General features: G+C 48.9%; 1 protein-coding gene across 1 annotated transcript in view; it reads right to left on the bottom strand.

Moving 5' to 3' along the window:
* The window catches only part of GLIS1 (GLIS family zinc finger 1), a 266,997-nt gene that overhangs the window by 17,028 nt on the left and 222,088 nt on the right, over positions 1–27,881 (bottom strand). The window contains exons 4-7 of the mRNA XM_074221388.1: positions 19,724–19,885; positions 11,127–11,237; positions 8,292–8,418; positions 1,938–2,100 (exon numbers count right to left, since the gene is read on the bottom strand). Of these exons, the coding sequence (XP_074077489.1) occupies positions 1,938–2,100; positions 8,292–8,418; positions 11,127–11,237; positions 19,724–19,885 (563 nt within the window). The remainder of the gene's footprint in view (positions 1–1,937; positions 2,101–8,291; positions 8,419–11,126; positions 11,238–19,723; positions 19,886–27,881) is intronic.

Below are 27,881 nucleotides of genomic sequence, written 5' to 3'. Positions count from 1 at the left end.
GAGGTCAGTGTGAGTCATTAAGGACTTCAGAGGTCATCCTGTCCAAGTCTCTACTCATAACAGTCCCGACCCTTGCCCAGGGTACTTTTCTCCTCATACCTGAACCAATGCAATGGCTGGGAGAGTGTTCTCCCTGACTCAGTTTCCCCCACCACCATTTTTTTATATTTCATATAATTATGTGTATTTATGTCATATATATTTCAGATATATTTCATACATTTATGTATTTCACTATTTGCATGTTTATTTTATATATTTTTTATATGTATTTATGTCCTTTGTATTTTATATTTGCTTCTCTGTACGCATTCTGAATTCTCCAATTACAATGTAAACTTCTTGAGGGCAAGATTGTTGTTTTAGTCTCTGCCACTATAACATCCAGCATAGTCACTGGGACCTGGAGGGGGCTTAATAAATGTCTGCTGAATTTAGAAGATAAGATTTAGGGGGAATATCTTTGAGTATTTGAAGGGCTGTATCCTAGAAGAAGGGTAAGAATCATTCTTTTTTTGGCCTTAGAGGCAGATCTAGGCCTCCTGGGTAGAAGTTAGGGTTACAGGTTGAATTCGGTTGGACGGGAGGGGGAATTTCCTAATGATGGAACACAAGGTAGTGAGTTCCCTGTCAATGGAAGAATAAAAACAAATTGGATGGGCGCTGATTGAAGAGTATATAGAGTTTCAACATGTTTCAGCAGAGGTAGAGATTACACTAGACGCACTTCAAATCACGGAAAGGACCCTGGGTTTCAAGTTTCATTTTTGTTATCTATTAGCTACAAAAACTTCGGTGAGTCCCTTTCTCTCTCTCTCTGAGTCTCAGTTTCCTCTCCTATAAAATGAGGGGGATAGCTTTGAAAGGTACTATTTGCTCTTAGCAAGCCTCCCTCTGATTGCTTAATTTCCTAATTTTAGCCCGGGATGAGCCCTCCCAGATCACTGCTGAGGCCTCCAAAGGGGCAGAGGGTGAAGAGGGTGGGGCAGCAGAACAATCCAATTCTGTTTATTTGCAAAGAAAACTCATTTTCTTAAGGGTCCTCCAATTAGAACATGAAATACTTAGCTCCAATTAGCTGGCTGTAATGGGAAGCATATTTGTGCCGGCAGAATGCCGGCCATCTCTGGACGCCTGGGTTTGCCTCCAATTACTTGGTGTTTAAGGCTCTCCAATGGGTCACAGTGACATTCTGGGGATCAAGGACTGCCGGTGGCACAACCAACCAGTGGGTCCAGTGAAGGGCGGCCGGGGCGCGGGAGACGGTGGGAGAGGAGGCTTTATGGAGTGTGCAGATCAGCAATTTGTCCACCAAATAAATAACTCTTAGCACACTGAGCGTTGAGGGAGGCCACCTGGGAGCTTCTGGGGCTCTGGGGGCTGGGGGTTCCTTGGCCCTGAGGCTTCCAGTCACAGGAAGGCAAGACTAGTTCCCTTCTTCCTTCTGGAGCGGAAAGGCCTGGGTGCTAGCCTCTGTTCTGCTGTGGGCTCCTATCTCTGTGTGAGCCAGGCCAGGTGGGCTTCAGTTTCCCCTTTTTTTAGAATGAGTGGGGGTTTGCTGAGATAAGTCACTGTGGTGACCTATGGAAGACCCCTCCCAGCTCTGACACGCATTGTGCCAAGGCCCTTCCAGCTGTTATTTCTGAACATACAATCTGTTCTGCTTCACCAAACCTCATTTCCCACCTTGGTCCTGATGGAAGAATATTGTTTCCCTACTCTTCCCCCCTTGCTCAATTTCCAGTTACACACACACACACACACAGACAGACAGATGGACACAGACAGACAGAAAGAATCTCAGAAACCTCTAGCAAATAACCTATAAAGCAACACCAATCATTAGCATGCTTTTTTTGCTTGGGGTGGCTATTTCCCCATGTAACCCTCTCTCCAACCCGAGTCCACACCCACATGTTGGTGGAGGGGTCACCTACCCTTCCCTGGTGCTATCTGCTGCGGGCAGAGGGGACAAGTGGTGTTGGGAGCTGGCCATGGCTGATGAGTCCAGTGGGTGGTGCCTGGAAGGGCCATCCTGAGGGGGGGGCAGGATCCCAGAAGTCAGTCCATTCTGAGAGGCACTGGAGCCAGGGAACAGACCTGTAGGGATGCGAAGCGCTGAAGTGACACCCGGCAACTGGTAACAAGCCCTCCCTCCCGCATCCCCATCAACCCCAGACATCCTCCCCTGAGAGGCCCTTCTTGGCCTAGAATTGGGCCAAAATGCTAGCATGGTCCGGGCTCTACAAGGGGAGGTGCAGTGTGCAGGACCAGACAAGGATGGGCCCTATGCTCCTCTCTCCTGGCTAGGAACAGCTGAGGGGAGGACTGGCTCAGGGCTAGGGGCATGGGCTTGCCAGTCCATCGGCCAGCTGGAGAATATGTAGGAAGGGTCCGACAGGATGCCCGAGGATCCTGGGATAAAGCCATCTGCCTTCTTAAGTCATCTAGACCAGAAGAGGAAACTGAGGTCCTCAGAGAAATGTCCTCCCAGAGACATGAGATCAGAATTTCCGACTTACAGGGTAATCAAGTAAAATGCATTATTAAGCTTCTATTTTGTCCTAAGTATTGGATTCCAAAGTCAACCAATGAGCATTTATTAAGCTCCTACTCTGTGTCAGCATTGTGCTGAGCTCTGGAGAAATGCATGACTGAACGACTCCTGTTCTCAAGTTGCTTCTATTTCTCTAGGGGAATCACATTCTCATGTACAAAAGAACACAGAATAAATGCACAGTAAGCATTAGAACGGAGAGGGGACTTTGGACTTGTGTCCCAAACAAGCCTCTACCCTCTTGACCTCCAACAGTGACTGTCCAGCCTTGGCCTCGAAGAAGTCCAGAGGGAGGAGGAGGCCACCTCTCTGGCCAGCCCAGCCCCCTTGGGGCAGCTTCAACAGCCTCAAATCCGAACTGAAGTTGTAATTCCCCTGGCACTGCTTCTGATTCTGCCACCCCTGCCAGCTTTGTCCATGGAGAAAAAGGTCATATACAAGTACCAGAGACAGGCCAGGAAACCAAGTCCTCCAGCTCTCTCCCCTATCCAACCGATAGGGTCCATGTCAGAGGAAAGAAGCAGAGCAAATTAGTGGACTTAGGAGGAGACAGATTTCAGTTCCATGGAAAGAACTTCCTACCTTGGAGATAGTGAGTTTCCTGTCTTAGATGGTATTCAAATCACACTCGACCGATCCTCCTACATCACCAAAACTGGAGAGGGGATTTCTACCTGCGTCAGAGCACTAGATTTGATGCTCTCTCTGGAGCCTATGCTTCTGAATTCCCCACCCACCCCCATATCTATTAGGAGGGAGGTGCTTTTTTTGTTGAGAATTCATGGATAGTTCCCTTTTAATTAACTTTAATTAATTACAGTGAAAGCTGGGAAGGGGGGCAGCACGCACTGGGGCCCTGTGAGAGTGCGTTAGGCCCTCAGACATGGCCCTTGGGGAGAGGGGAGGGGAACAGCCCAGTGGAAGGAGCTGATTCTACAGTTAGAAAACCTCAAAGTTCCTTCTTTTTGGGGGGGAGAGGGTGTTTCAGTCTTTGTATCTGCGGAGTTGCATGAAAGGACCGACTCCTAATAGAAGCTTAATAAATACTTGGTGATAGATCCATTCCTGTCCCTCGGCCTCAGTTTCTTCAACAGTAAAATGAGAGATCAGATGAGTTTCAAAGGCCTTTGATTCTATCATCCTTGAGCTGGTCCCTGGGATAAAAGGGACCTCAGCTCTCTTGGGAGATGAGGCTGGAGGCCCTGCCCTTGCCATCACCTCCCAGACTGGGTGGGCTGAGACCTCACCCTCCCAGGATTGAATTCCCCTCCTGCTTCTCTTTACCAGCTCAAGACTGAGGGTGTTCTGCCTCAAAGTTTCACAGGCCTCGGAGCCCTGTCCACATGCAAGCCTCTGGCAAGCACCTACTGGGTTCTACACACCTACTGTGTGGGGTGCGAGGGCCACCAAGACTTAAAGAAGACGCAGCCCCGTCCCGAAGGAGCTGACACACTCCTGGGGAGTCGGCCCGCACCCACGGCTAAGTGAAGGGCAGAGAAGTCAAGGTCCCTAACAACTGCAGAAGGCGGGGGATCCGGCAAGACTGAGTCTTGAAGGAAACTAAAGATTCCAGGAGGCAGGAGTGAGGAGGGAGGGCATTCCTGGTGGAAGGAACAGCCTAGGCAAAGGTATGGGGTGGGGGAGATTTGGACCATTATGAGTAAGAAGTCTCAAACTGGCCGGTCTGGTGAGCACCCAAAGAGTGTGTAGGGTGCCGACTATGTGGACTGATACAAAGCGGTTGGGTGAATGAGCTGGGAGAAACCTGGATCTGAATCACAGGGTTGGGGGCCTCACTACCTAGGCACCCTTGTTGTTCCCCCACTGGCTGGGGAGCTTTGCTTTGGCTCCGACCCCCCCCCACTATTGCTCACCCCCCACACCTGGCCAGGCCTCTGGCCAGAGCTCTTCCTCTTGGGTTTGCCAGCCCCTCTCCGGCCCCCGTGGGACCGGAGCATCCCAGACCCCTTCCTCCATGAACCACTTCACTGTGTAAATACATGTCATCAATCACAATTCACAATTGTTTAACCTTTGGCCCAAACATCTGTTCCCCAAACAGGGCTGCTCTGCTGCAGAGGGGGAGGGCTGGAGAGCCCAAAAACCCAAGTGAGAAGCAAAGGCCTGCTCTGCCCGGAGCTTGCTGGATGACCCTCTCTCTGGGCCTCAGCTTCCCCATCTGCAGAAAAGGGGCCTGCGTGAGAGGACTCCCAACAAGTTGCTTTTCTGATGCTTGAAGTTGTGCTGAAAAGAACTTTTCTGACCGACAGTCTGTAAGGAGGTGACAGGGCTACCCAGGCTCAGAGAAAGTGACTTGCCCAGGGTCATCCCACTTCTAATGACTATCAGAACTGACACTGGAACCCAGATCCCTCCTGCCATCTTTCTGTAAGCCCAGGGAGAAGCCCGGGCCGCTCCAGACAGACTTAATAGTGTATGGTCCTGGACTGGGAGGGGGAGAGACTGGCTGGTCCCCTCTCACACCCCGCCCCATCCCTGCCTCCACACGTCAATGGAGACCTCCACCCCGATGACCCGAGCTGCGGATCCCCTCGTCTGTTTTCTGGAGAAGGAGCCTGAGGGTCAGAGTTCCACAGCGAGTTAGGACTAAGCCGGATATAATGGACTTTCTCCCTTCCTCCCCCTCTCCCCTCACCTTGTCTCTTCCCTCCTCTCTCTGTATCTTTGTCCTTCCTCCTCTCTCCCTTTTCCCTTCTTTCTTTCTTCATCTCTTTCTTTCCTCTGCCTCATTCTCCTTCTCCCCCTCCCTTTCTCTCTGTCTCTTTCTTTCTCCTTCCCTCTCCCCTTCTTCCTCTGTGTTTTTCCTTTCTTTCCTGTTTCTCTACTTGTCTCCCTTTCACTTCCCCTCTCTCTTCCCTCCCTTTCTGTCTCCATCTCTTTTCCCTTTCCTCTCGTTTCCCCATCTCTTTCTCCTTCCCTTTTACCCCTCTCCCTTTCTGTCTCCATCTTTCTTTCTTTCCCCTCTCTCCTCTACTTGTCTCCCTGTCTTCTTCCCTCTCCCCCCTCTTCCTCCTTTCTCTGCCTCCATTTTTCTTTCTTTCCGGTTTCTCTCTTCCCCTTCTGTCTCCCCGTCTCTTTCTCCTTCCCCTTCTCACCCTTCTCCCTTTATTTCTCTGGCTGCATTTTTTCTCTTTCCTTCCTGTCTCTATCTTCCACTTCTCTCTCCCCTCTTTCCCTCTCTCCCATTCTCCTCTGCCTCCCTATCCCTTCCTTTCACCCCCTCCCTTGACGTTCTACCTGGCTGGAGAGGAGAGGGTTGGGGAGCAATGGGGGCAACAGTAACTCCAAGTCCCTCCCCCCAGCACCTTGGGGGACCACATCATCAGGTGCAATGATAAACCGTGACCTCTAGGGTTTACGAGGGCTTGACTGAGTTATCTAATGCGATCATGATAACAATCTTGGGCTATTGATCACCCCCTTTTTACAGGGAAGGAAACTGAGGCTCAGATTCCAAAGTATTTGTCCAGGGTCACATAACCAATACCAAGGCTAGGGCACCAAGCTGACCAGTGACCCTGGGCAAATCCCTGTCCTCTCTTATGCCAGGCTTTCTTATCTGGAGGAGGAAGGGACTGGACTGGATCTGAGGAGGGTCCTGGTTTTGTAGCCACAACCTCACACTATAGCAGCCAGGAACCTCAAGTTCCCCGTTCAAGCTCCCTCTTCTAGGCCAGGGTCTCTGACCAGCTCCTTCTCCCCCGTGACTCAGTTTCCCCCTTATCCCATGAGGGAGAGGGAGTTGGAGGGCAAGGGAAGTGTGGACTCTAAGCTCTGACACATGGAGGCCTCTTCCCTGGCCCGGAGTCGAATCCTGCTCTGCAGCCAGACTTCCTGGATGACGGGTTCTGCTTCTCCAGAGGATTGGCTTCTAGCCCTAACATATTTTAAAACCTGATGCTGCTCCAACTTTGAGGGAGAAAAAATAAAGTTAAAACAAAAAAAAAAGTTTGGAGTAATCCGAGAAATCCCCAGGGGCCGAGGCTCCACATACGGTTCTTGTGGCTTCTTTGAAAAAGCAACAAAACAACCCCCCAAATGAGGGTTTTCAACTGGAATAAAAAGGCCATTATCTAGTATCACTTCCCATGCGGGCCACTGGGGAACGCGGGCCACCGATGGGTTCTGAAACACAAGCCCCGTTTTCACCGGCTTTGCTATTGGCGGGAGCCTGGGAGCCGCTGGAGTGGGCAGAGACGTCAGCGGGGGAAAGGAGTGTGACCCACAGAGGGTTGGGACAGGCTCAAGAGTTGGGAGGGCCTGAGAACAGGGGATGGTAGGGGTGGCAGGGGGCCGAGAACAGGGGGTGTCAGCTGGGAGGGGCCTCAGAACATGGAATGCCAGGGCTGGCAGAGCTTGGAGGGCCTTGAGAACAAGAAAATGTTAGAACCTAGAGCAAAGACTGTAAGACATGCAAGGACCACCTAGTTCTACTCTCCATAGCTGTCACTTGACCGTTGAGGACCATCCCAAGAGAAGAAATGATGTGCCCAAGATCTCAGAGGGGGCAGGGCTGGGTGTGGGCCCCTTCCCCTGCATTCTCTGAAGCTCCTTGGAGGGGGCCTAGGTCACAGAAGGGAGGAGGTGGAGAATGGGTGCTCATCAGAGATGTTCTCCCTGGCTGGGCTGGAGCGGTCTTTGAGCATTAACTCAGAAAGGCAGACTGGAGGAAAGCTACCCATGACCTCAACCCAGTGGTCCTCAGCAGTCTTGACCTCATGGAGCCCCCTCTTCCAGCCATTCTGGGCTCTCTCACCTCTGGTCCAGCCCCACTTATCTGACAGCTCCTCTGCAGGATCCTCCTCCAGCTCACCCCTTCTAACCCCTGGAAGCCCTTCACGGTGCCCCTGGTGACTCCCTCAGTTCCCCTGGGATCTAGGCTTGCCTCCATAGAAATGATTCTGAGCCCCACAGATCCAGCCCTGATCTCACCCCCACCTCCAGTCTTACCACCCCCAATCTTTGTATAAAACGGAGCTCGTTATCTTTCCCCTGGGCCCTTCCCACCTCCTAACTTCATCCCCCAGTCTTAGGAGTCACCCTGGACTCCTCATTCTCTCTGACCCCATCATAACATCCCGGTGCCCTGTTCTGTCCTGTGGCACCGCCCCTGCCCTGGTGCAGCCCCTCACCCCTCATTTCTGGTTTAATGAATTTCCTTGCCTCAAGCCTCAAGCCTCTCCTCACTCCAGTTCATCCTCCATTCAGTCAAAGAGATTTTCTCAAAGCACGGGTTTCGGACCGCACCAGCTCCTGCTCAATGACCTCCACTGGCTCCCTGTGGCTTCCAGGATCCATTCCAAAAGGTGGTCTTCCAAGCCCTCCCCAATGCTGTAATCTGACCACACTGACCGTGCTCCTTTGGCCTATGCCCCTCTCCCTGACTGACCCTACCCTGGCCTGTCCTCCCTCTTTCCTTCCCCCTGCCACCGCTTCAAGGCTCAGCTCAGACCTTGCCTCTCCCCTGAGATGACTGTTCATATCACCTGTACATTAACCCATACAGTCCGTGTAGAGGGCTCTCTTTGACTAGAACCTAAGCTCCCTGAAGGCAGGGCTCCTTTTTGCCTTTGTACCCCAGCATCTAGCACACAGTAGGTCCATAATAGATGCTTCTTTGAGTTCCAGCCAGATTCTGCCCCATTTCTGGATGGAATCAGGATCTTGGAGAGCCTCCCTCTGGACCACCCACCCCTCCCTACCGAAACCTTACCTGGGAGCTCATGGCCCACAGGTCTTCCACACTTCCCATCCAGGGCATGCTGGGAGGACGGGTGGGCCTGGGGGATCCCCAAGCATTCATTCAGGACGTCTGACTCGACCTCGGGACACGTGTGCAGCTGAGGAGATGGGCAAGAGGGAGGTTATAACCTTCACGTAAGACCTGGTGGTGGTAGGGTTTCCCAGAGGCCTTCCAGGCCACATCCTGCATTTTACAGATGGGGAAACTGAGGCACAGAGACTGGGCCTGAGGCCAAAGGTAGGAAGTGGCAGAAACAGGATTCAAATTCCCCACCTTTTGGCTGTGCACAGATGAAGGTGTTTTGTGAGGAACCCGAGCTCATCAAAGACCATGGATAGAAAGAACCGCAGAGGACCCTGGGTTCAACTCTTGCTAAATCCACCTGCCAACGTCCTTAGGCATCTGGCCTCCGTTACATACTTCACAGCTGGGAGTCCAAGGTAGAATTCAAACTCAGGTTTTCAAGCCTAGCCTTATCATGGTATGTGCAGCGCAGAAGCCCCCAAAGCCAGCATTCTACCCACTGATGTCCCTGCTGTTGGGAAGCTCCCCACCCCTCAGGGTAGCCTGTTCCACTCCTGAGCACTACTGGAAAACCTTTTCAGTGGAAGAGCTTATGGTCTCAGTGGGGACACAAGTCACAGATAAGTGACAGAACATGAAAGCCTACAATGACAGTGTTCAGTGTGGGGAGGCAGGTGGCGCCGCCTGAGTGACTTGACCTTGGGCAAATCCAAATCCCTTAATCCTGACCACTTTGCAAAAAAAAAAAAAAAATATTTAATAAATAAAAATAAAAAGTTCAGAGACATAGTGAAGCTGAGGATGGTGTTTCCAGGAGGAAAGACAGAGACAGGGAGATGGTATAGAGGACACTGCTGGCGGAAGGAAATGGGGTGAGCAAAGACGGGGAGTTGGGAAAGTGTCCTTGACAGCCTGGGAAGGCTGAGGGTCAGAGGTCAGAGGGCTCCCTTCAAGCTGACCTTCTTGCATCCCTCAAACTGAGCCCAGGAAGGCAGTGATGAAGTGACTTTTTGGGAGGTTTCCAGAAGAAAGGAAGTGTGAGCTGTCCCAGGAGGTGAGGAGCTCCCTGTCCCTTGGGCTGCACCCCCAAGCCCAGGCTCTGGCTTCCTGAGGTCTCGGGACTACCCACCATAGCCCAGGCCGGGGTCCAAGCTCGCCAGCCGGGCCCAGTGAACTGCTTCATGGCTCCCGCGTGCATCCACGGATCCCGCCACTTGGCAGCTGTTTTCCATGTAAACTAACGTTCTGGCAAAAGCCGGCCAAGACATGTTCTTGCTAACCACAATGTCGCTCATATTAAAAACAGCAGGAGGGGAGAATTAGGAAAGAAAAGCATTTCTAATTCTCTTTTTAAACACAGCGTGGCTGCCAAGCATCTGTCATAATACAGGGCTCGGGTTACCCAGAAACATTCATCATCTCCCAGGGCCATTAAGGACGAGTCATTGTTTCGGAGTTTACGGTTTGTAGCTCAGGGTCCCCTGGGCCCGGCCTCGCCCTCTGGACCGGCAGGGCCCACGGCCCACAGACTAGAACGCACGTCCCTGGACAGCTGCCGCCAAGACAGAAGAAGGTGGCCACCGGAGCCCGACCGTGCGACTCTGGTCCAGTCATTTCCAGAGAGCGACTAGGACCCAAGCCGAGAGAACCCCAAGGCCCAGAGGATCCAAGAGATTGGGGTGGAAACCAGCCAAGGCAGCCCAGACCCCCGCAGAGGGGCCCAAGCACCACTGGCCTGCAGTGCCAGAGGACCCAGCATGGTGGAATGGAAAGGCACTGGCTCTGGACTGGCAGAACCTGGGCTCAAGTCTCTGCCCTGCTCCTGGCTGTATAGCTTGGCCAAGTCTTTTCATGTTGGGTCTTGGTTTCCCCATCTGTAAAATGAGGGGCTGGACTCTAGTTTTTGAGACCCCTTTCTGGCTCTCCAGCTATGAACCTATGACCGTGTGACCTGGAGTAGGTCTCTTTACTTTCTTGAACCTCAGCTTCCCCATCTGTAAAATGGGGATCATAATTTGTGTATCATCTTCCACCCACACTGGGTTGTTTTAAGGACAGTGCTTTGGTTGAAGATCTACAGCCGTGAGAGGCGGTGTCAGTAGTCGATAAACATGCATTAAGCTCCTACTGCATCCTGAGCATAATGCCAGTCTTAGAAGCCAGGCTACTGGTTGCTCTCTGGGAAATGCCAGGCCTGATCCTCTGTGAGCAGCCTCACAGGGTGAGGGGTGGGCATCTTCAAAGGCATCAAAAAGAGCAACTGGAGGATGAGGAGACCAATCCAGAAAAGGGAAGTGATTTGCCCAGGGCCACCGAGCTAGCAAAATGTCTATGGCTGGGTTTGAACTCGGGTCTCTATCCACTGCATCTCATTTTACAGATGGGGAAACAGACCCAGAAACAGGAAATGGAGTGGATGCTTGATTTTAGGATCAGGAAAGAGATTTTCAAATCCTCTCATGCTGTGTGACCACAGAAAAACCTCCCTGCCTCAGTTTCTTCATCTGTAATACAGGGGTACAAATACCTCTAGCACCTCTCCCCTGGGGAGGTTGTGGCACTTGAATGAGAGAATGTATGTGGAATGTTTTGCCAAAGTGCTCAGCCTGGCCAACAGTAGGTGCCTAATGTATGCTGGTTCCTTCTTCCCCTTTTATTAGGTAGCTCACCCGAGATCCTGCAGCCTGGAGAGGCAGTGCCAGGATTCTCACTCGCTTCTTTGCCATGGACCCAGGCCCAGCTTCCCAGAGTGCTTTCAGGGCCCCAAAGAGGCTTCCTTACCTTTTTTCGTACCTGCTGCTCCTTGGCAGAGTGGGCCTTCACGTGCTTGCGGAGGGAGCTCGGGTCTGTGTAGCGTTTGGAACAGCCAGGGATCTGGCAGGCGTATGGTTTCTATAACCGGGTAGGAGAAGGATGGCATTAGAGACTCGGCGGGGCTGCGGACCCCCAGACTGGGCAGAGGAGAAACATAAGCTAATCTCCGGCCTACCCCTTCCCTACCCAGAGGCGGCAACAGTGGCCAGTCTGCCAGTGGGGACAGTGACATCCCCTGCTGTGTGACCCTGGGGGAGTCATGTGCTCTGTCTCTTCTTCTCTAAAACAATTGGGGGTAGTCCAGACCCCCTTCAACAGTGACAACACTGGTGTCCACTCCCTGACCGAGGTCCCAATACCTCCGTGGGGTGGGGTGAGGAGGCAGCAGGAGCAGAGATCTGGGTGTATTGCCAAGAGGGGATGGGGGGGGGGGGGGTGAGAGCATATCTGTAGGAGCCTTTCTCTGTCCTCTTGAGTGACCGGGGAGAGAAGAGACTTTAGAGAACCTTTAGTCTACGTTCACTTATTTTACAGAAGTGGAAACTGAGGCACGGAGGTCAATCATTGAATTAGAAAGAGGCTTGGTTGGGGGTCACATCGTATCCAGGGTCAAACACATGGTGCGTGTGAGGAGATGCTGTGGCTCTGTAGCTGGGAGCCAGGTGAGGGCTGGAGGAGCCACAACGTCCCCAGAGAGAGGAGATGCACCAGGCCGGCCCTTGGAGCCCCAGACTCAGACCCCCCTGATGGACATCGGGTCCTGTTCCTAATTTACATTAATAAGTTGTCTCTCTGTTTACAAAACAAAAACTCAAGCAAATAAACAAGGCTGTGGCAATCAGACCCCTCGCACGCACATTCCCGGCCTTGTCCTGTCACTCCCATGCAGGAGTGGGGGTGCAGCCTTCCCCCCGCAAGCACTCACTCACACTGGAAGCAGGCTCTATGCACTCTCACACCTGCACACACACACAGACACACACGCGTGTGTGTGTGTGCCCCTCTCAGGGGTCAGCTGAGGCTCTTGGGGAGCAGAGGCCCCAGGTCATCCTGGGCTCCTTCTCTGCTACAGTCTCCACCATCTCTTCCTGCAAGCCCAGAGCCAGCTCTCAGCCTCGGCCCAGGCTATCTAAGGTCCTCCAAAGACCCCAGTCTCAGGGCAGGGGCAAGGGCAGGACTAGGTTCCCCACACTTTCTGGGACTTCAAGCTCATTCCTTGCTGAATGAGGCCCACCTGAGCTGAGGGTTCTGCTTGAAGCCTACCCCAAAAGGCCCAGACCCTGGAGATCCAAGCTTAGGAGAAAAAGTCCCCAGAAATTCAGAGGGCAAGCCTGGCTTTGGAGACTTTTCTGAGGCCAGACTGAGCTGCCTAAATGTCTCCCTGCAGCCCCTCAGTCCAACTGGGCAGCCCCATCCTCTCCTGTCCTCTCCCCAGACTGCACCTGGCTCAGCCACGTCTCTAGTTGGATTCACTGATGCCCCCATGACAGAGAAAAACACCCACCTCCATTCACGAATCATGATTCTATTTACCCTCCCGCTCTCAGGGCTAATCATTTTTTCTGATTTAAGTAAGGCCTTCCATCTGGAGCAGAGAAGTTTGGCAGCCCCATCCTTCCCTCTCCTTTCCCCAGACTGCACCTGGCTCAGCCAAGTCTCTAGCTGGATTCACTGATGCTCCTGTGACAGAGAAGAACACCCATCTCCATTCAGGAATAATATTCTATTTACCTCTAACTTCTCAGGGCTGTCATTTTTCTTATTTAAGTAAGGCCTTCCACCTGGAGCAGAGGAGACTTGGCAAGGGCACAGCCAGGTCAGCCCTGACTCCTCGGTGTGAAATGTCAGTAAATCCAATGGGCCCATACAATCTGAACACACTTTCTTTTAATCTGCCCCTACCTGGAGCAGAAGGACCTCATGTTAACAAACAACGAATCTTAAAAGCAGGAATGTCACAGAAGAACAACAACCCAGGAGTTTTCTAACTCTCCTGCTATGCTCTGGGAGGCTGCCAGGCATTCTGGCTGGCCAGGGGCCCTGGAGAAAACCAGCTGCCGTGCCCACCCCCAAACTGATGTTTCGTGTCTGGCTCTCGTCAACAAGTGGGTACAGTGATTGTACTCTACAAAGAAGCACTGCCTGGATGGTTGGAAGAGAGGGCTCCCTGGGGCTCCCAGCACCCAGAAAAAATGCAGCCTCCTGATTTTGCCATCCTCTCCATTTCATCAGCGTTGGGAAGGACCTCAGAGATGAGGTTCCAATGGAGAGAGACAATGCGCCTGAAGACAGGGGTTCAAATCCCTGGCTCCACCATTTCCAATTACTTGTGTCGCTCTGGGCAAGTCCCTCTCACCTTCCTGGGCCTCAGTTTCCCTATCTGTAAAAAAAAGAGGAAGATGGTCTCTGGGGTCCCTTCCAGTTCTAGTCTTAGGGCCCTAGTAGTAGCCTATGAGGGCAGGAATCCCTCCTATAACATTCCTGGAAACGTGTCTCCAAAGCCTCTGTAACTTCCCTCAAATTCCCTCTAAGCTTCTCTCCTCTGCCAGTTGCTTCTCAACTGCCCCCAAATACATTTGGACCTCTTGAATAACAGCAGTAACGCACCCCTCAAAAACCTCCCTGCACCCCCTGGCTCCCCCAACAACGTCTTTACTGCCCCTCCCTTTCACTGCCAAAGCTCAATTATACGATGAAAATTAGAGTCCCAGCCCTTATTTCCTCAAATCCTTCTGCTGAATTTATTTTCTTTTAGGCATAGTAATAAAGAAGGGAGGGCCACTGGGGCTTTGCACCAGGGCGCTGAAATTGGAGAAAGTCTCCAAGAATCCAAAATGAGAACAATTAGCCCGAACTCAGAGCTACCACATGGGGATTGGGGTGAGCCCTTTCCCTGTCCTACGTTTGCCTTCTTCAGCCCTGTAGATGCCCCAGCGGGTTGTGCCAAGGTTTCAGTTTCCCTTCTCCACCAATGAGGACAGTTTCTGATCGGTGCTTCAGCCCCAAGTTCCGTCAAGGCTTGTGGCCTTAGTCCTGGGAGCCGCTTCCTATTTACTGTTCAGTTCTAAGGTCACCAAGGATGCCCTCCCTGACAAATCTGATGGCCTCTCTTCAGGCCTCACCTTCCTTAACCCCTCTGCAGGACCCCTTCTTCTCCTTAATGATTTCTTCTCGCTGGGATCCCATGATCATAATCCTCATCATTCCCTTCCTATGCCTCTGATGGCTCCTTCCCTAACCCATCTCCATTCCTTTGGTTGGGATCCCCCCAAGACTCAATCCTCCCCCTCTTCCTTGGAGCTCCTTCCTCCCATGTCTTTGACCATCACCACTAGACAATGGCAACTACTGATGTTCAGAAGCCTTAAATGAAGTGTCACTGAGCCACTAGCAAGGTCCCTTCCACCTGTCCTAATCTAGGATTGGTGTTCTAATGGTGTTGATTGTGACTATAGATGACTAGGGGTTTTTTGCAAGGCAATGGGGTTAAGTGGCTTGCCCAAGGCCTCACAGTCAGGTAATTATTAAGTGTCTGAGAACGGATTTGAACTCAGGCCCTCCTGACTCCAGGGCTGGTGCTCTATCCATTGCGCCACCTAGCCGCCCCGACAACTAGGGTTTCTTCTAGTAAAGCTCTGACTCTGAATAGCCTGCCCCTGGGCAGAGCCCCCTTCCAACTCTTGGCCGATGACTCTACTTTGCTCCCTGTAGAATGGGCTGGTGGAAGAGGAGGGATCCCGGGAAGGTCAACTGGAACGATGTACTTTACCTTGGTGCTGGAGAGACTCATGGCTGCATTTTGAAAGAAAGAAGAAAAGAAAGGAGTGAGAGCCAAGGAGATGATGAAGACAAGGAGAGAGAAACAAGGTTCACTGAAATAAGATGGAAGAGGGAGAAGAACGTGACCCAGCAGTCTGGTAAGGACAGCAGGCTTATTGAGCCCTTGTTCTTACCCAAACTAACCCCTTCTGTTCAGGCCTTGGCCTTCCACTGCCAATCCAAAACTCCCCCTCCCCCTAAAGATCACCTTGCAAAGTTCCTTAAAAACTCAGCATGCAAAGAAATAAAACATTGTCCTGCCAAGACCCCTCCCCGGATGTCCTTCTGTGAGGGTCTCAAGGCTCTCCAAGGCTACTCCAGTGGGATGGGAGAGAAAAGTCAAACATGGCCCCAGGGATACACGGCCTTCAGCTAAGCAGGAGATGTTCAACAGTTGGCTTATGGTATTTCAGAAGGCTGGCACCAGAGGAGGCAGAATATCTGAAGACAAGGCACTGATCCTCGAATGGATGAATCCATCGGTCATTAGGTTTGGACTTAATAAGCTTGGCTAGATGAAGAGATGGTGCTAAGAACCACGGGAGATGGGAGGAAGACAGAAGCCTTTCCTGCCCTTGAGAAGCTTACATCCTATCAATCGACAATACTTCTTAAGGACCTACAAGGTGTTGGGTTGAGTTCTGGAGCTACAGAGACAAAAGTGAAACTGGACTTGCCCTCAGGAAGCTTATAGTTTATACAGGGGGGAAATAATGTGAATATAAATATATCTAAAATCTATGCAAGGTAACTTCTCTGGGGAAGAGTAAAAGCTGGCTGCCAACTCTCATGAGGAGGTACTCTTCTAGTCATGTTTCCCAGCAGGTTTGCGAGGGATAGAGTCAGTTTGCTGTGGCACCCAGAGGGCTGTGGCCCTACCAGACCCTGTATTGTCCTAGTTTCCACTTGGGTCTTGGGGGGAGGGGTGGCAAATGTCTTCTTCTTTGGGACCCCAAGAGAGGACAGTTTCCTGGGTGGGAGGGAAAAAGGATTCAAGAGCTCAGTGCAGTGCTGGTCAGGTTCTAGGGATGGGCATGTTTACGAGAGCTAGGTTGGGCTGACTCATGCTGACCTACCCGTGTCTGACAGAGAAAGTTATTAGGAAGGGCACCATACTTCCATATTGGAATCTCCCCATTCCCTATTCCCCACATTTCCTGGGATCCTCAGGGTCCTAAGAGAATCCAGAAGGAGAGTTGGAGCTTGTTTGCCCACTGGCTAATCAGAGAGTCTTCATTGAATCACTGAGAGTGACCTAGATATAATCTGGTGAGGGGCATGGCCAGCCCCAAGAGAAAAAGAAATCAGTCAAGTTAAAGTCCCAGGGTCATACTAGCTATTTGAGTCAGAAAATAACCATCCCAGATAAATGGTGGGCTCCTTGGGGAAAAGAAGCCATTTCTGATTCTGTTTTGTATTCCTAATGATTAGCATAGAGCTCTGTATGCAGCAGATGCTTAATTGAATCTTATTCATCAACTGTCAACTCTTTAAGGGCAGAAAGTCTCATTTCCCTTAGTTTTGAGGATGTTTTTTTAGTTTTTGCAAGGCAATGGGGTTAAATGACTTTCCCAAGATCACATGGTTAGGTAATTATTAAGTGTCTGAGACCAAATTTGAACTCAGGTCCTCCCGATTCCAGGGTTGGTGCTCTATCCACTACGCCACCTAGTTGCCCCAGTCTCATTTCTCTTAATCATCTCTTATTTCCCCTCATTTCTCCCCTACCCCTGCTCAGCCCTGTAAACAGATCATGAACACAGCAGAGGTTTAACAAATGAGGGCAATGTGGACAAACAGGCATCATGGTTCCTGTCAATTGGTGCCCCTGAAACTATCCTGTATTTCCTTTGTATATACATTTTCATTTCCTTATTTGGGATCCTGCTGTTTGACCCAGTAGAGTGTAAGCTCCTTGAAGGCAGGGACTGTTTCATTTCTATCGAGGTATGCCCACTGCCATCAAGGTGCCTGGCCCCTGCAGGTGTTTGACCAATGCAAAAATGATGAATGATGGATGGTTGTGATTCCAGAGAACTGGAAGCTCCTTGAGGGCAGGGCCTGTTTTAGTTTTGCCTCTGAACACTCACTGCCTAGTTCCCAATAAATAATGCTTATTGAATGAATTCAATTCTCAGACACTTGGTGAAGAGGACTCCCGGTGACAAGCTGACAACATTGGGAATCCCACAGATAATGCTCCAGGGTTGACTCCATCCCATTCATTTTCATGACCGATTTATACATCAGGATGGGAAAAGATATTAGTTGCTCTAGAAAGCCCCAAAATGAGGGAGAAAAGGAAAGCAAGGGATCTGAAGAGAGGTTGAGAAGGCCTGGGTCTCTAGGATTTGCCTGCCCCACATCCCAGCTTAGGGTGCTACTCAGAAATGTCCAAAAGGAAGGGATGGAGGGAAAGGGTCAGACCCTAACTTGGTCTCCCAGAGGAGACACAACCAATTTTGCAGAAGGCTCTGAGGTTAGAGATAGAAAAGAGAAAATAATCTGTCATGCTAACCACTGAGTGACCTAGCCAAGGGCAGTCAAACCATGGAGAGACAGTGGAGGCCCCATTTTCTGTAAAATAAAGGGGTTAGATCACTTCAGAGATTCACAGAACCTAAGGTTGGAAGGAGCCAGTGTAGTCCCTGATTCACTCTGAACCTGCCACAAACCCTGCCCCCGCCCCGCCAGGGTATATGGAATGAGTGGTTATTCAGCGTTTTCTTACAGCTGGATCCTTCTCATGGGAATCCATTCCATTCTGGAAGATCTCAATTTGTTAAGAAGTTCTCTATAACTTGGAAAGTCTGATTTTCTGTCTTTCCCCCTACTTCTCTCTCTGTCTCTCTCTGTCTTTCTCTCCCTCTCTCTGTCTCTCCCTCTGTTTCTCTCTCTGTGTCTGTGTCTCTGTCTCTCTCTGTCTCTCTCTCTCTCTCTCTCTCTGTCTCTGTCTCTCTGTCTCTGTCTGTCTGTCTGTCTGTCTGTCTGTCTGTCTGTCTCTCTCTCTCTCTCTCTCTCTCTCTCTCTCTCTCTCTCTCTGTGTCTGTCTCTACAGTATGGGTTAAGTCCAGTCCTTTTATAGACATGAAAGTTAGAGAGGAGGTGAAGAGACTTTTTCAAAATCAAATAGATCATTAACTGACAGGTTCAAACCCATGTCCTGTTTCCCAATTCAGTATTCTAAGTGGTCTTCTTTCTCTGTTGCATCCCTTTGGGTCTTCATCACCCTCCCTCTCTCTCTCCTGTCAATCAATGGCTGGAAAGTCCCAGGAGGAAGGCTCTGACTTGCCCACCCCCTCCCTAAGGGTCCTGGGAGGGACTGGAGACAGACACAGCATCAGGGGCAGGTGATGCGAGCCATTGCCCATTGGGGCCTTCCCAAGCTCGCTTTCTATTGAGGGAGCAGCCAGGGGCCTGTCCATTGGTCACTGCCATCTCTGATCAGCTGGTCAGCCCATCTTCTTTACGTTTCACTGAGGACACTCTCTATTGCAGGATTTCTTGGATTTTGGGTCCCCAGGGCCTGGTATAGTGTCTGTGGAAGATATCTGATAAATGCCTGCTCCTTGATGATTTATTATATGATAGTACCCACTGGAATACTCATCATGCACCTCTCTTTAAAAAATTTTCTCTTTCACATCCCAGAGCTTACAGGCCCACAATGGTATATCCAAATTGTGAGTATTAATTATATATGTGTGAATTAATGATTGTTATTATTATCTAAATCAGAGCAAACCAAGATGCCAAGTTTTTCCATAGATAGGACTCTGATGGGGGTTACATGAAGCTAACAGAAGGGCCCCTGCCCCTCCAGGTTAATGACTTTTACTCATGGAGGGATGTCCAGCCAAGTGGATGCAAGCTCAGTTTTTTTTAATTTTTTTTAGGTTTTTGCAAGGCAATGGGGTTAAGTGACTTGCCCAAGGCCACACAGCTAGGTAATTGTTAAGTGTCTGAGGCTGCATTTGAACTCAGGTCCTCCTGACTCCAGGGCTGGTGCTGTATCCACCGAGCCACCTAGCCACCCCCAATCTCAGTTTTTCTAGAGCCTCTGGAGAAAGAATAGAAAAAAGACAGTCCCCTGTGTGCGTATCAGGACTCGCGGGGTCCAAGTCATGAGGCTGGCTAGAACCCTGCTTTGCTCCCCTACTGCCCCTGAGCTCCACAAGCTTCAGTCTGGGCCTCACAGGACTGACTCACCCACTTCATGGGAACCTGGAGCTAGCCCTAGAGAAGAGAAATCATGGAGAGAAGTCAGGGGAGAGGGAAGCTCTGGAAAGATTGAGCTGGCTAAAGAATTGGTCCACAATCCTAGAACCAGAGATCGCCCGGTTTCTTGGACCGACTCCCTCTCTTCTCTTCTGTCTGAAAGGGATGCTGGGAAAAAGAGAGAAATGGAATGGAGAATTCTTAGCTCTGAGAGGGAAAAAAGAAGTAGGTTGGCTTGTGGGTTGTTTGGATAGGAGAAGTAAGGAAGTTGCGCTGGGTGGCACTTCACTTTCAATAGGTGGCACAATAAACGCAATAAGGAAGTGGGATGGTTTATGTGTAGGCTTGGTCATTTTTTGGTGACTCTGCTAGAAAGACTCTTCTGAAAGGAAATGGGAAGGCATACCTCTGATACAAGCCTCCCACCAACTCCCCAATCCCTTCCTCCTTCCTCTTCCTGCTTGTCTTCTTCCCTGCCTCTCCTTTTTTGCCCTCCTAAGACCTGGTTGGGCCAGGTGGGGCGTTACCGTGTCCAGGTGAGTGCGCTGGTGTTTTGCCCGGTCACTGGAGTTACTGAAGGCTTTCTGGCAGCCAGGATGTTGGCAAAGATAGGGTTTCTCCCCTGTGTGACTCCGGAGATGAATTTTCAGGTTCTCCAGCCGAGAGAATGCCTTGTTGCATCCTTCAAACTAGAAATAAGAAGAAAAAGAGGATTCAAAATGAAGAGGTGAGGAAAGGGACCAAAGGACCCAGGGAGGATTTGGCCCAAGTATCCCTTGGCAGATAATCCAACTCAAGAACATGTGCCTTTCCCTCCCTTTCTCTTCTTCCTCCCATCACCATTAGAATAGTTCTGCTGTGACATTCATTAGAATCTCCTTCTGATGGGGACAAGGGTATCCTAAAGAATGAAGCCTGACAAGGATGTTCCCATTCATGACTGTGCAAAGACTTGAGAAGCAATGGCCAAGAAAGTGGGAAAGGAGGCCAGAGAAGTTGGAGGAAAGAAATAGGCTGGGCAGGCTGGGGGAGCTTGGCACATGCTGGCATGCCTAGGGATGCCTTGTCAGCCCATTTCCCAGACCAAATGCACTAAGGGTTACCCAGGGGAAAAGAGGAACCAGGTGCCACCTCAAGGATCAGTCATCCAATCCATTCCCTCATTTAGAAGAGGTAGCTTGCATGACGGAGGTCAGATTGGGGAAACCAGCAGATGTGGTATTCTAACCTTGGCTTTGGATGCCAATTCTGAGGCTAAAGGCAGCAGAAATGACAATAGGGGGCCAACCCTGACCCTAAGATTTTTCTCACCTGCTGGAACCAGACCTGTGATATCCTGCCTCTCAAAGAAGCAGGAATATTTCCTTAAAATAAAGGCAAGAATGACTCCTTCCCCAAGTTTTATTTGCAGGCCAATCAAAGAGGATCTTGGGATTGAAGCTCCCAGTGTTTGAGATTTCAACAAAATCTACCCCTCCACAATTTGGTACTGCAAAGATAAATATACAGTCGCAATTCAATAGGAGTTGAAAGGAATTTTAGAATTCTAAATTATACAATTTCCCAGATTATGAAACTTGAATCAGCACTGGACAGTGGCAATAAAAAATGATAGTCTTAGTCTTGGTCTATTGGTTAGGTGGGTGGGTGGGGGTCTCACAGCCTCCAAAAAGAACTAAGAAATGTCTGTCCTTGTTAGAGACATTTTATCCACTAAATCTCAGCCAATAGGAAGGAGCAAGAAAGTCTAACAGATGTCTCTGAAGAGCTGGAACCCAGTAGGTGTTAGCAGAGGGTACTCAGTACCCTCAGGTGAGCAGGCTACCCAACAAACAACGAGTGCCCAGTGGGGAAGAGAGTAGCCATGGCTGAGACAAAACTGCCAACAGAGAGCAGTGTGTTGGACTCATCAGAGCAAATCAGCAGCCGACAGAACTGGAGCCATGATCTGCCCTGGCTACACCAGCTCCTTACGTGGGTATTTTCCATTTTTCTTGGTCACAAGTATTCTATGTGTTCTTCCTCGTTGGGGGTATAACAACCTGTGGGTGGGGGCAATCCATGTGTGCACAGAGGGATCTTGTTTCTGGATACTTTGGCCCTTTTCCTTCTAATTCTGAAATTTCATACTTCCATTACTGTGCAAATCTAGAGATCTAAGATTCTAGTGATGCATTCAACTTAGATCAATGTAACAGACTGCCTTCTGGAGCGCAGCAAGAAAGATTAGAGGAAAAATTGTAAAACTCAAAATAAACAAAATCTTTTTTTTAAAAAAAAAAGATTCTGGTGATGGCTACTTGCCTGCCACTAATTGGTTGTGAGACCTAAGACGTCATTTTTTGACTCTAGGTCCTTTCTTAGGTCAATCAAGCAATTGGCCCATTTCATGGGTGCCTGTCTCTCTTTTCTCTGTCTCCCCTCCATCTTCTCTGTCCCTGTGTCTTTCTCCCTCTCCCCTTCTCTCTGTCTCTCTTTCTGTCTCTGACTCTTTCTCATTGCATTTTTACAGGTCCAACCCTAGGGTCATCCTCAACTCTTCCCTCTACTTTATCACTCATAGATCCAAACCAGTGGTAAAGTCTTACCTGACTCTATTTCCCCAATTCTTGTATCTGTCCTAGTCTTTTCATTCCAACAGCCACAGCACTAATTCACATCCTTACTGCCTCCTGCCTGGGTCACTGGAGTATCTGCTACTTTCCCCTCCTCTCTCTAATGTATTCTCTATACAGCTGCCAAAGTGAGATTCCAAAAGTCTCGCACAGACCCTGTCACCCCCCACTCATGTAATGCCAGTGGCTCCCTATTGCCTATAGGATAAAATGCCAACTCTTGTGTTTGGCATTTAAAGCTCATTATACACGAGCCACAGGCTCACGATCCGCGTGGATGACCTCCTCCTCTTTTTCATATTCTCCAGGCAGTCTTTTGACTTGACTGTTCAGTAAGTGCACAATTTTGATTATCTGAACTGGTCTCGCTGCTATTCTCCAAAGACGACCTTCCGTCTCACCTTTGTTCCTTTCTTCAGTCTGTCCTCCAGGTGTGGAACAGGCTCCCTAGTTCCCTCCGGGCCCCACTCAAGGGCCGCCTCCTTCAAAGTGCTCAGTGCCCCCATCTCCCCAAATCACATTTCCTTGTTTTCACTATTCATTATTCATTTCCTAGGGAATGTTTCTTCTCAGTTTATTAGATCACAAGCTTCCAGTGTCCTGCTTCTATAATCTCATTACCTGGCATGGTCTGCATAGCAGAATTAATTAATAAATAAATGATGGTCTCCTTTTCTCTACAACACCATTTTTTTCAGAATAAAATACAAAACTCAAACGTTATGGAATAATGTGAAACAGAGAGGAAAACATCAAGAGCCTAGAGATTCAGGCTCCAGGGTTTAAGTGACCCTCTCTATTTGCCATTTCCCTCCTCCATACAATACTATGATGAGCATCCCCTCCCTAGAATTCTAAGCCTGGCTAACCAACATCTTAACATTGAGGAATTCTGGACTTAAAACATTCCATAATTCTAGAATTCCATATTCTAGATTCCTGTGACCAACATTCAAGATTCCAAAATGTGAATATCCCAGAGTTCCAAAGTTTTCCAATCAAGTGTTGTTGGAAGCCTGTCATAAAGGAATGGTCTGGTTAACCCCTAAACACAACTTATACAAGCTAAAACATCCTGTCTGGGTTGAGAGAGATCATGGCCAGGCAATCCTCTTAGGCTTCTGAGATGCCAATCTATAAGAAATGCCCAACATGTGTATAGGATTTCACGGATTATAAATCACTTTTACTTCTACTGTCCTATTTGATCCTCACAAATAGGCCAGTGAGATAAGGGGAGAAGGGATTTTATTCTTACTTTACAGATAATAACTGACATACATGGAACCATATATTATTTATTTTTTATTATTATAGTAACTGACCTATATATCACACATATATAAAACCTTAATATTTATAAACATAGATATTTCATATATACTAACTTTGCTGGGCCTCAGTTTCCTTATCTGTAAAGCATAGGGGTTGGACTGGATAGCCTCTGAGATCCCTTCCAGGTCCAGATCTATAATCCCATGATTCTAAACTAATATGATCAGGAATCAAAACCTGCCTTAGACACTTAGTAGTTACATGACCTTGGACAAGTCATTTAACCTCTCATCTTTAATTTATCTGTAAAATGGGAGGTTATGAGGGTTCAAAGGCTTGTCTAAGTTCCTTCCTAGTAATGAATCTACCCTCTGTTGTTAGTCCTTTGATCTGTGTTCTGAACCTGATTTGGAAGGGGGGGATTGGCAATATTCTACAGCCATCTCCCTTGCCAATCCCTCCCCTCCCCGCCATCAGCCCATCTCTCCACACCCAGGCCCAGATGGCTCCTGGTAAAAGAAACCCACAGGCTCACTCAAGATTAAAAAGACACATCCTGGGCTCGTGCCCTTGGACTGGTTCAGCTGACTGTGAGGCTAAGTGCTTAAGAATGGTTTCTTTTATCGGTTTTTTTCCCCGGGTGCTAATCCTTGTTCTGAGATAGGTGATGACAAGTGTGAGCGGGTGCTCGTGGGCGGATCTCTATGTGGGAAATGAGACTTCCCGAGATTTCAGATTGGGTTAGGTTTCTTCTCTCCCAAAAAGTCCCACAAAGAAACCCCAAAGCTTTAACAATGGGAAACATTCCCTTCTTATTCTAACTTGTATACTAAGTGATTCAGACAGTGTGCTGGTGGGCTTTGAGGAAGCAGATCAAGGTCCCACCCTACTGTTCCTAGTTGTGGGACACCATGTAAAGTACTCTGGTCTTCTGATCTTTCCTTTCTTTGATTGAAATTTTTTTGGGGGAGGGGTTCACCACTTTGGATTAAAAAGCCTTCTAACATCTGGAGCAGGGGAGTCAGCCCAAGTGGCCAGCCAGTGTAGTTATCTCCCAGAGCTTCAGTTGCCCACTTGAGATCTAGAAAAGACTTCTTAGCAAATAGACCCTTGCCATTGGCATCAGCTTTGAGGAATAGAGGGGTCACTCGAACTCAGGCCCTGGGTCAGCATCTCATCAGAACACCTCAAAGGGTGGTTTATATAGTACTTCTTTATCTCACTATCTGGAAATACTTGCTCCTATCCTCAAGGCTGGTGTCCTGGCCAAATTCCTCCCTCCTGTCCTGAAATTCTCAGCTCCTGTGAAAGTCTCTTATGGATATAATTGGAAAGGCCTGGTTGTATGGGCAGAGAGAAGGGGTGGGCATGAGGCTAAACAACACCAGAGACCACAACAATTACAACAGCAGCAGCAGGAGGAACATTTCTGTAAGCTTCAAAGTTTGCCAGGCACTTGATCTATTTTATCTCATTGGATCTTCCCAACAATCCTGTCAAGTAAGTGCCATTTTCATTCGTCTATAAAAGTCTCAGAGACTTGCCCAAGGGGGTCCCTTTCCACCCTTGGGATTTTAGGCAAGTCCTATCTGTAAGAGAAGAGTGCTGGAAGCTTGGGATACAACTGCACTCTAAGAAAAGAGGAAGGTGGCAGTTTTAGAAAAACATGGGAAGATGTGTATGAACTGATGCATAATGAGATAAGTAGAAGCAGGAATACAATTTATACAATGGTAATAATACTATAAAAACAAATGACTTTGAAAACCTTAAGGACTCTGACCAATTCAATGACAATCCAATATTTGAGAGGATTACCAATAAATCACATTGCAGACCTCCAGGTGGAGTTCAGAGTACAGAATGAGACAGAGACTTTTAGACATGACCAATGTGGGAATTTGCTTTGCTTGATCATGCCCATTTGTTTATTTTCTCTTCTTTTCCAATTACATGTAGACAGTTTTCAGCATTCATTTTTGGTACGATTTTGAGTTCCACATTTTCTCCCTCCTTCTTCCCCCCCTTCCCTTGACAGTGAGTAATCTGATACAGGTTATGTACAACTGCATTAAACATATTTCCACGTTATCAAGAATCAGAACAAAAAACGAAAACATGTGAGGGAAAAACATAAACCAAAAAACAAATTTTCAAAATTGAAAATCATATGCTTTGGTCTACAGTCAGGCTCCATGGTTCTTTCTTTGGATATAGATGGTGTTTTCCACCACGATTCTTTTAGGACTGTCCTTGATCACTGAACTACTGAGAGGTCCATCATAGTTGGTTACAACACAATGTTGCTGTTACAAGCATGTATATGTGGAGAAGGTGCCTCAGTTTACAAAAGATTCCTCTGTACCCAAGATTTCTGGGCGGGGGGGGAGGCTAGGTGGTGCAGTGGATAGAGCACCGGCCCTGGAGTCAGGAGTACCTGAGTTCAAATCCGGCCTCAGACACTTAATAATTACCTAGCTGTGTGGCCTTGGGCAAGCCACTTAACCCCATTGCCTTGCAAAAAAAACCCAAAAAACTTTCCTTGGGTGTAAGATAGTTGGAAGAGAGAAGAGAGACCTAGTTTTGAATCCTGCCCCAGTTTCTGATTCACTATGTGATTACAACCAGGTCACAACCTTTCAAAGCCTATTTTTCCCTCTGTGAAATGGGACTATTAATATTTGCCCTCCCTATTGCATCTGTTGTGAGAGAGGAGAACACTTAGTTCCTGAAATAAATGAGCATTCTTAGCATTATTATTCCCATTTGAAAGATGAAGAAACAGACCTGGAGGAAGAAGAGGTCGGTTCAAAATTCCAGAAATAGGACTTCTGCCTCCAAGGGCATGGTTCTCCCTCCTGTGAGGAGTTCAACCTGAGGCCACCTCGCATTTCAACAAGAAATCTAAGGAATTCCAATGCATATGCAGACCAGAGTTATTTAGGTAACAGGGCTTCTCTTGCACTGTACCAATCAAATGACATTTATTACACATCCACTGGGTACCGGGCACTGTGATAGGCACTGGAGATATGATCATCAAGAATGAGGCAATCCCTCCTCCCAAGGAGTCAGCAATCCATCAGGAGAGAAGACTAGGACACGATGGAAGAATACCTTCAGCATAAATATAGTGAAGAAGAACAACAGATACATATTTGTATATACAGATCAGTTAGGGAGTGTCAGACTCGAACTCTGTAAGATGAGAATTCCTGTCTCTAGGCCCAGCACTTAATCCACTGTGTCCCCTAGCTGTCCAGGCTAGAATAGTAGATGATTAATAAATGGTTTTTGATTTGAATTTATTACATTTTTCCTATTTATCATGAAGTTTACTTGATATACATTTGTTTATGTTATTTCTCTCATCAGATTGTAAGTTTCTCGAGGGCAGCAACTATCTTTTGTCTATTTTTTGTATCCCTGAGGTTTAGCATAGTCTGACATAATTGGCATTAAATATGGGTTTATGGAGGGTAAGAAGGAAGCACTGGAATTTGAGAAGAGGCAGCAGATGTGTGGTTTAGGAATTTTACTTTGGCACCTCTTTGAAAGCTAGGTTGAAATGGCAGGAGGCTGGAGGCAAAGAGACCAGATAACCCCGGGTCAGTCATTTCCCTTCTCTTAGACTTGGTTTTGTGGTCTATAAATGATTAGGACCCCATAAGAGGGTGAAGCTCTCTGGTATCCAGGCTGGTGTAGCCTGAGTGGGGTCGGGGGAAGAGCAAGGGAGTTGGGGAGAACAGCAGGTCCTGCAACTGAAGGGTCTTCCACAAAGCCTGAAAGGGGAGGCTGAAGCTAAGGTCAGACAGACCAGCCAGCAGTACTAAGGACCACCTTAGCTCACTCCTGAGTGAGAGAAATGTAGCATTCCAAGGTTCATGGAACCCTGGGACCTCAGAGGGCCTCAAAGTAATCCAGAACTTTAAAAGGGGGATAAATAGTACAATGGATTTGAAATGAGAAGACCCCAGTTCAAATCTCACCTCTGATACTTATTACTATGAGACCCTAGAAAAGTCCCTTAAACCTCTTTGGGGCTCAGTTTCCTTATCTATGACAAGACAGAGCAGATGCCATTTAAAATTTCTTCCAACTCTAAAATCTACCATCCTGTGATGCTTCCACAATGTCCCCCCACCTCTCGGTCCTGGCAGCCCTGGTCCAAGGCCCCTCCCAGATGACATTTCTAGTTCTAAGGCCCCATCCCATCCCTGACATTCCTTGTTCTAAAGCTCACCCAGCCCTGGCACTCCCTACTCTAAGGTCTCTCCTGACTGACTTGAATCCATACCAGTTGTCTCCCCAAGATTCCCCACTACCCTCTCTGTACCAGAGCTAATTAAAAACACAGCCTCGTGGCCTGGCTCATTGAGGACGCACTCCGTGAGGCTCCCGGCCTGCCTTACCCAAACAATTTAACGTAATAACTTCAATTGCCTAAAATGTTTTTCTTTGCTCCCTTCTCACAGCTGAGCTGCACCTGAGGGGTGAGGCGGCCCAGGCAGCTTTTCTCAGGTTTCAGACTTTCTCCACGTAGGGAAGCTGGGCTATGTCTGGAATACCTGTCACTGGCGGGGTCAGGAGCAGCCAAGTGTGAAGGCGGCGGTGGCAAGTGACATTCATATTGGAAATGAGTTATGGCCAGGGGAGAGAGAAACCTGGCCTGAGGACAGGCTAGGTGCCCCCTGCAGAAGCCCTCATTAGTACCCACATGGGCCTGTCGCCTTTTATTTACAGACCAAAGAGGCTAGAGAAGTCATAGCGCCAGATGGCTCAGCAGCTGCCCAGA

Source organism: Macrotis lagotis, chromosome 2 (assembly GCF_037893015.1).
Source record: "Macrotis lagotis isolate mMagLag1 chromosome 2, bilby.v1.9.chrom.fasta, whole genome shotgun sequence".
Classification (NCBI taxonomy): Eukaryota; Metazoa; Chordata; class Mammalia; order Peramelemorphia; family Peramelidae; genus Macrotis; species Macrotis lagotis.
Note: the sequence above shows the minus strand (reverse complement) of the source record. Positions and strands in the feature narration are given on the sequence as shown.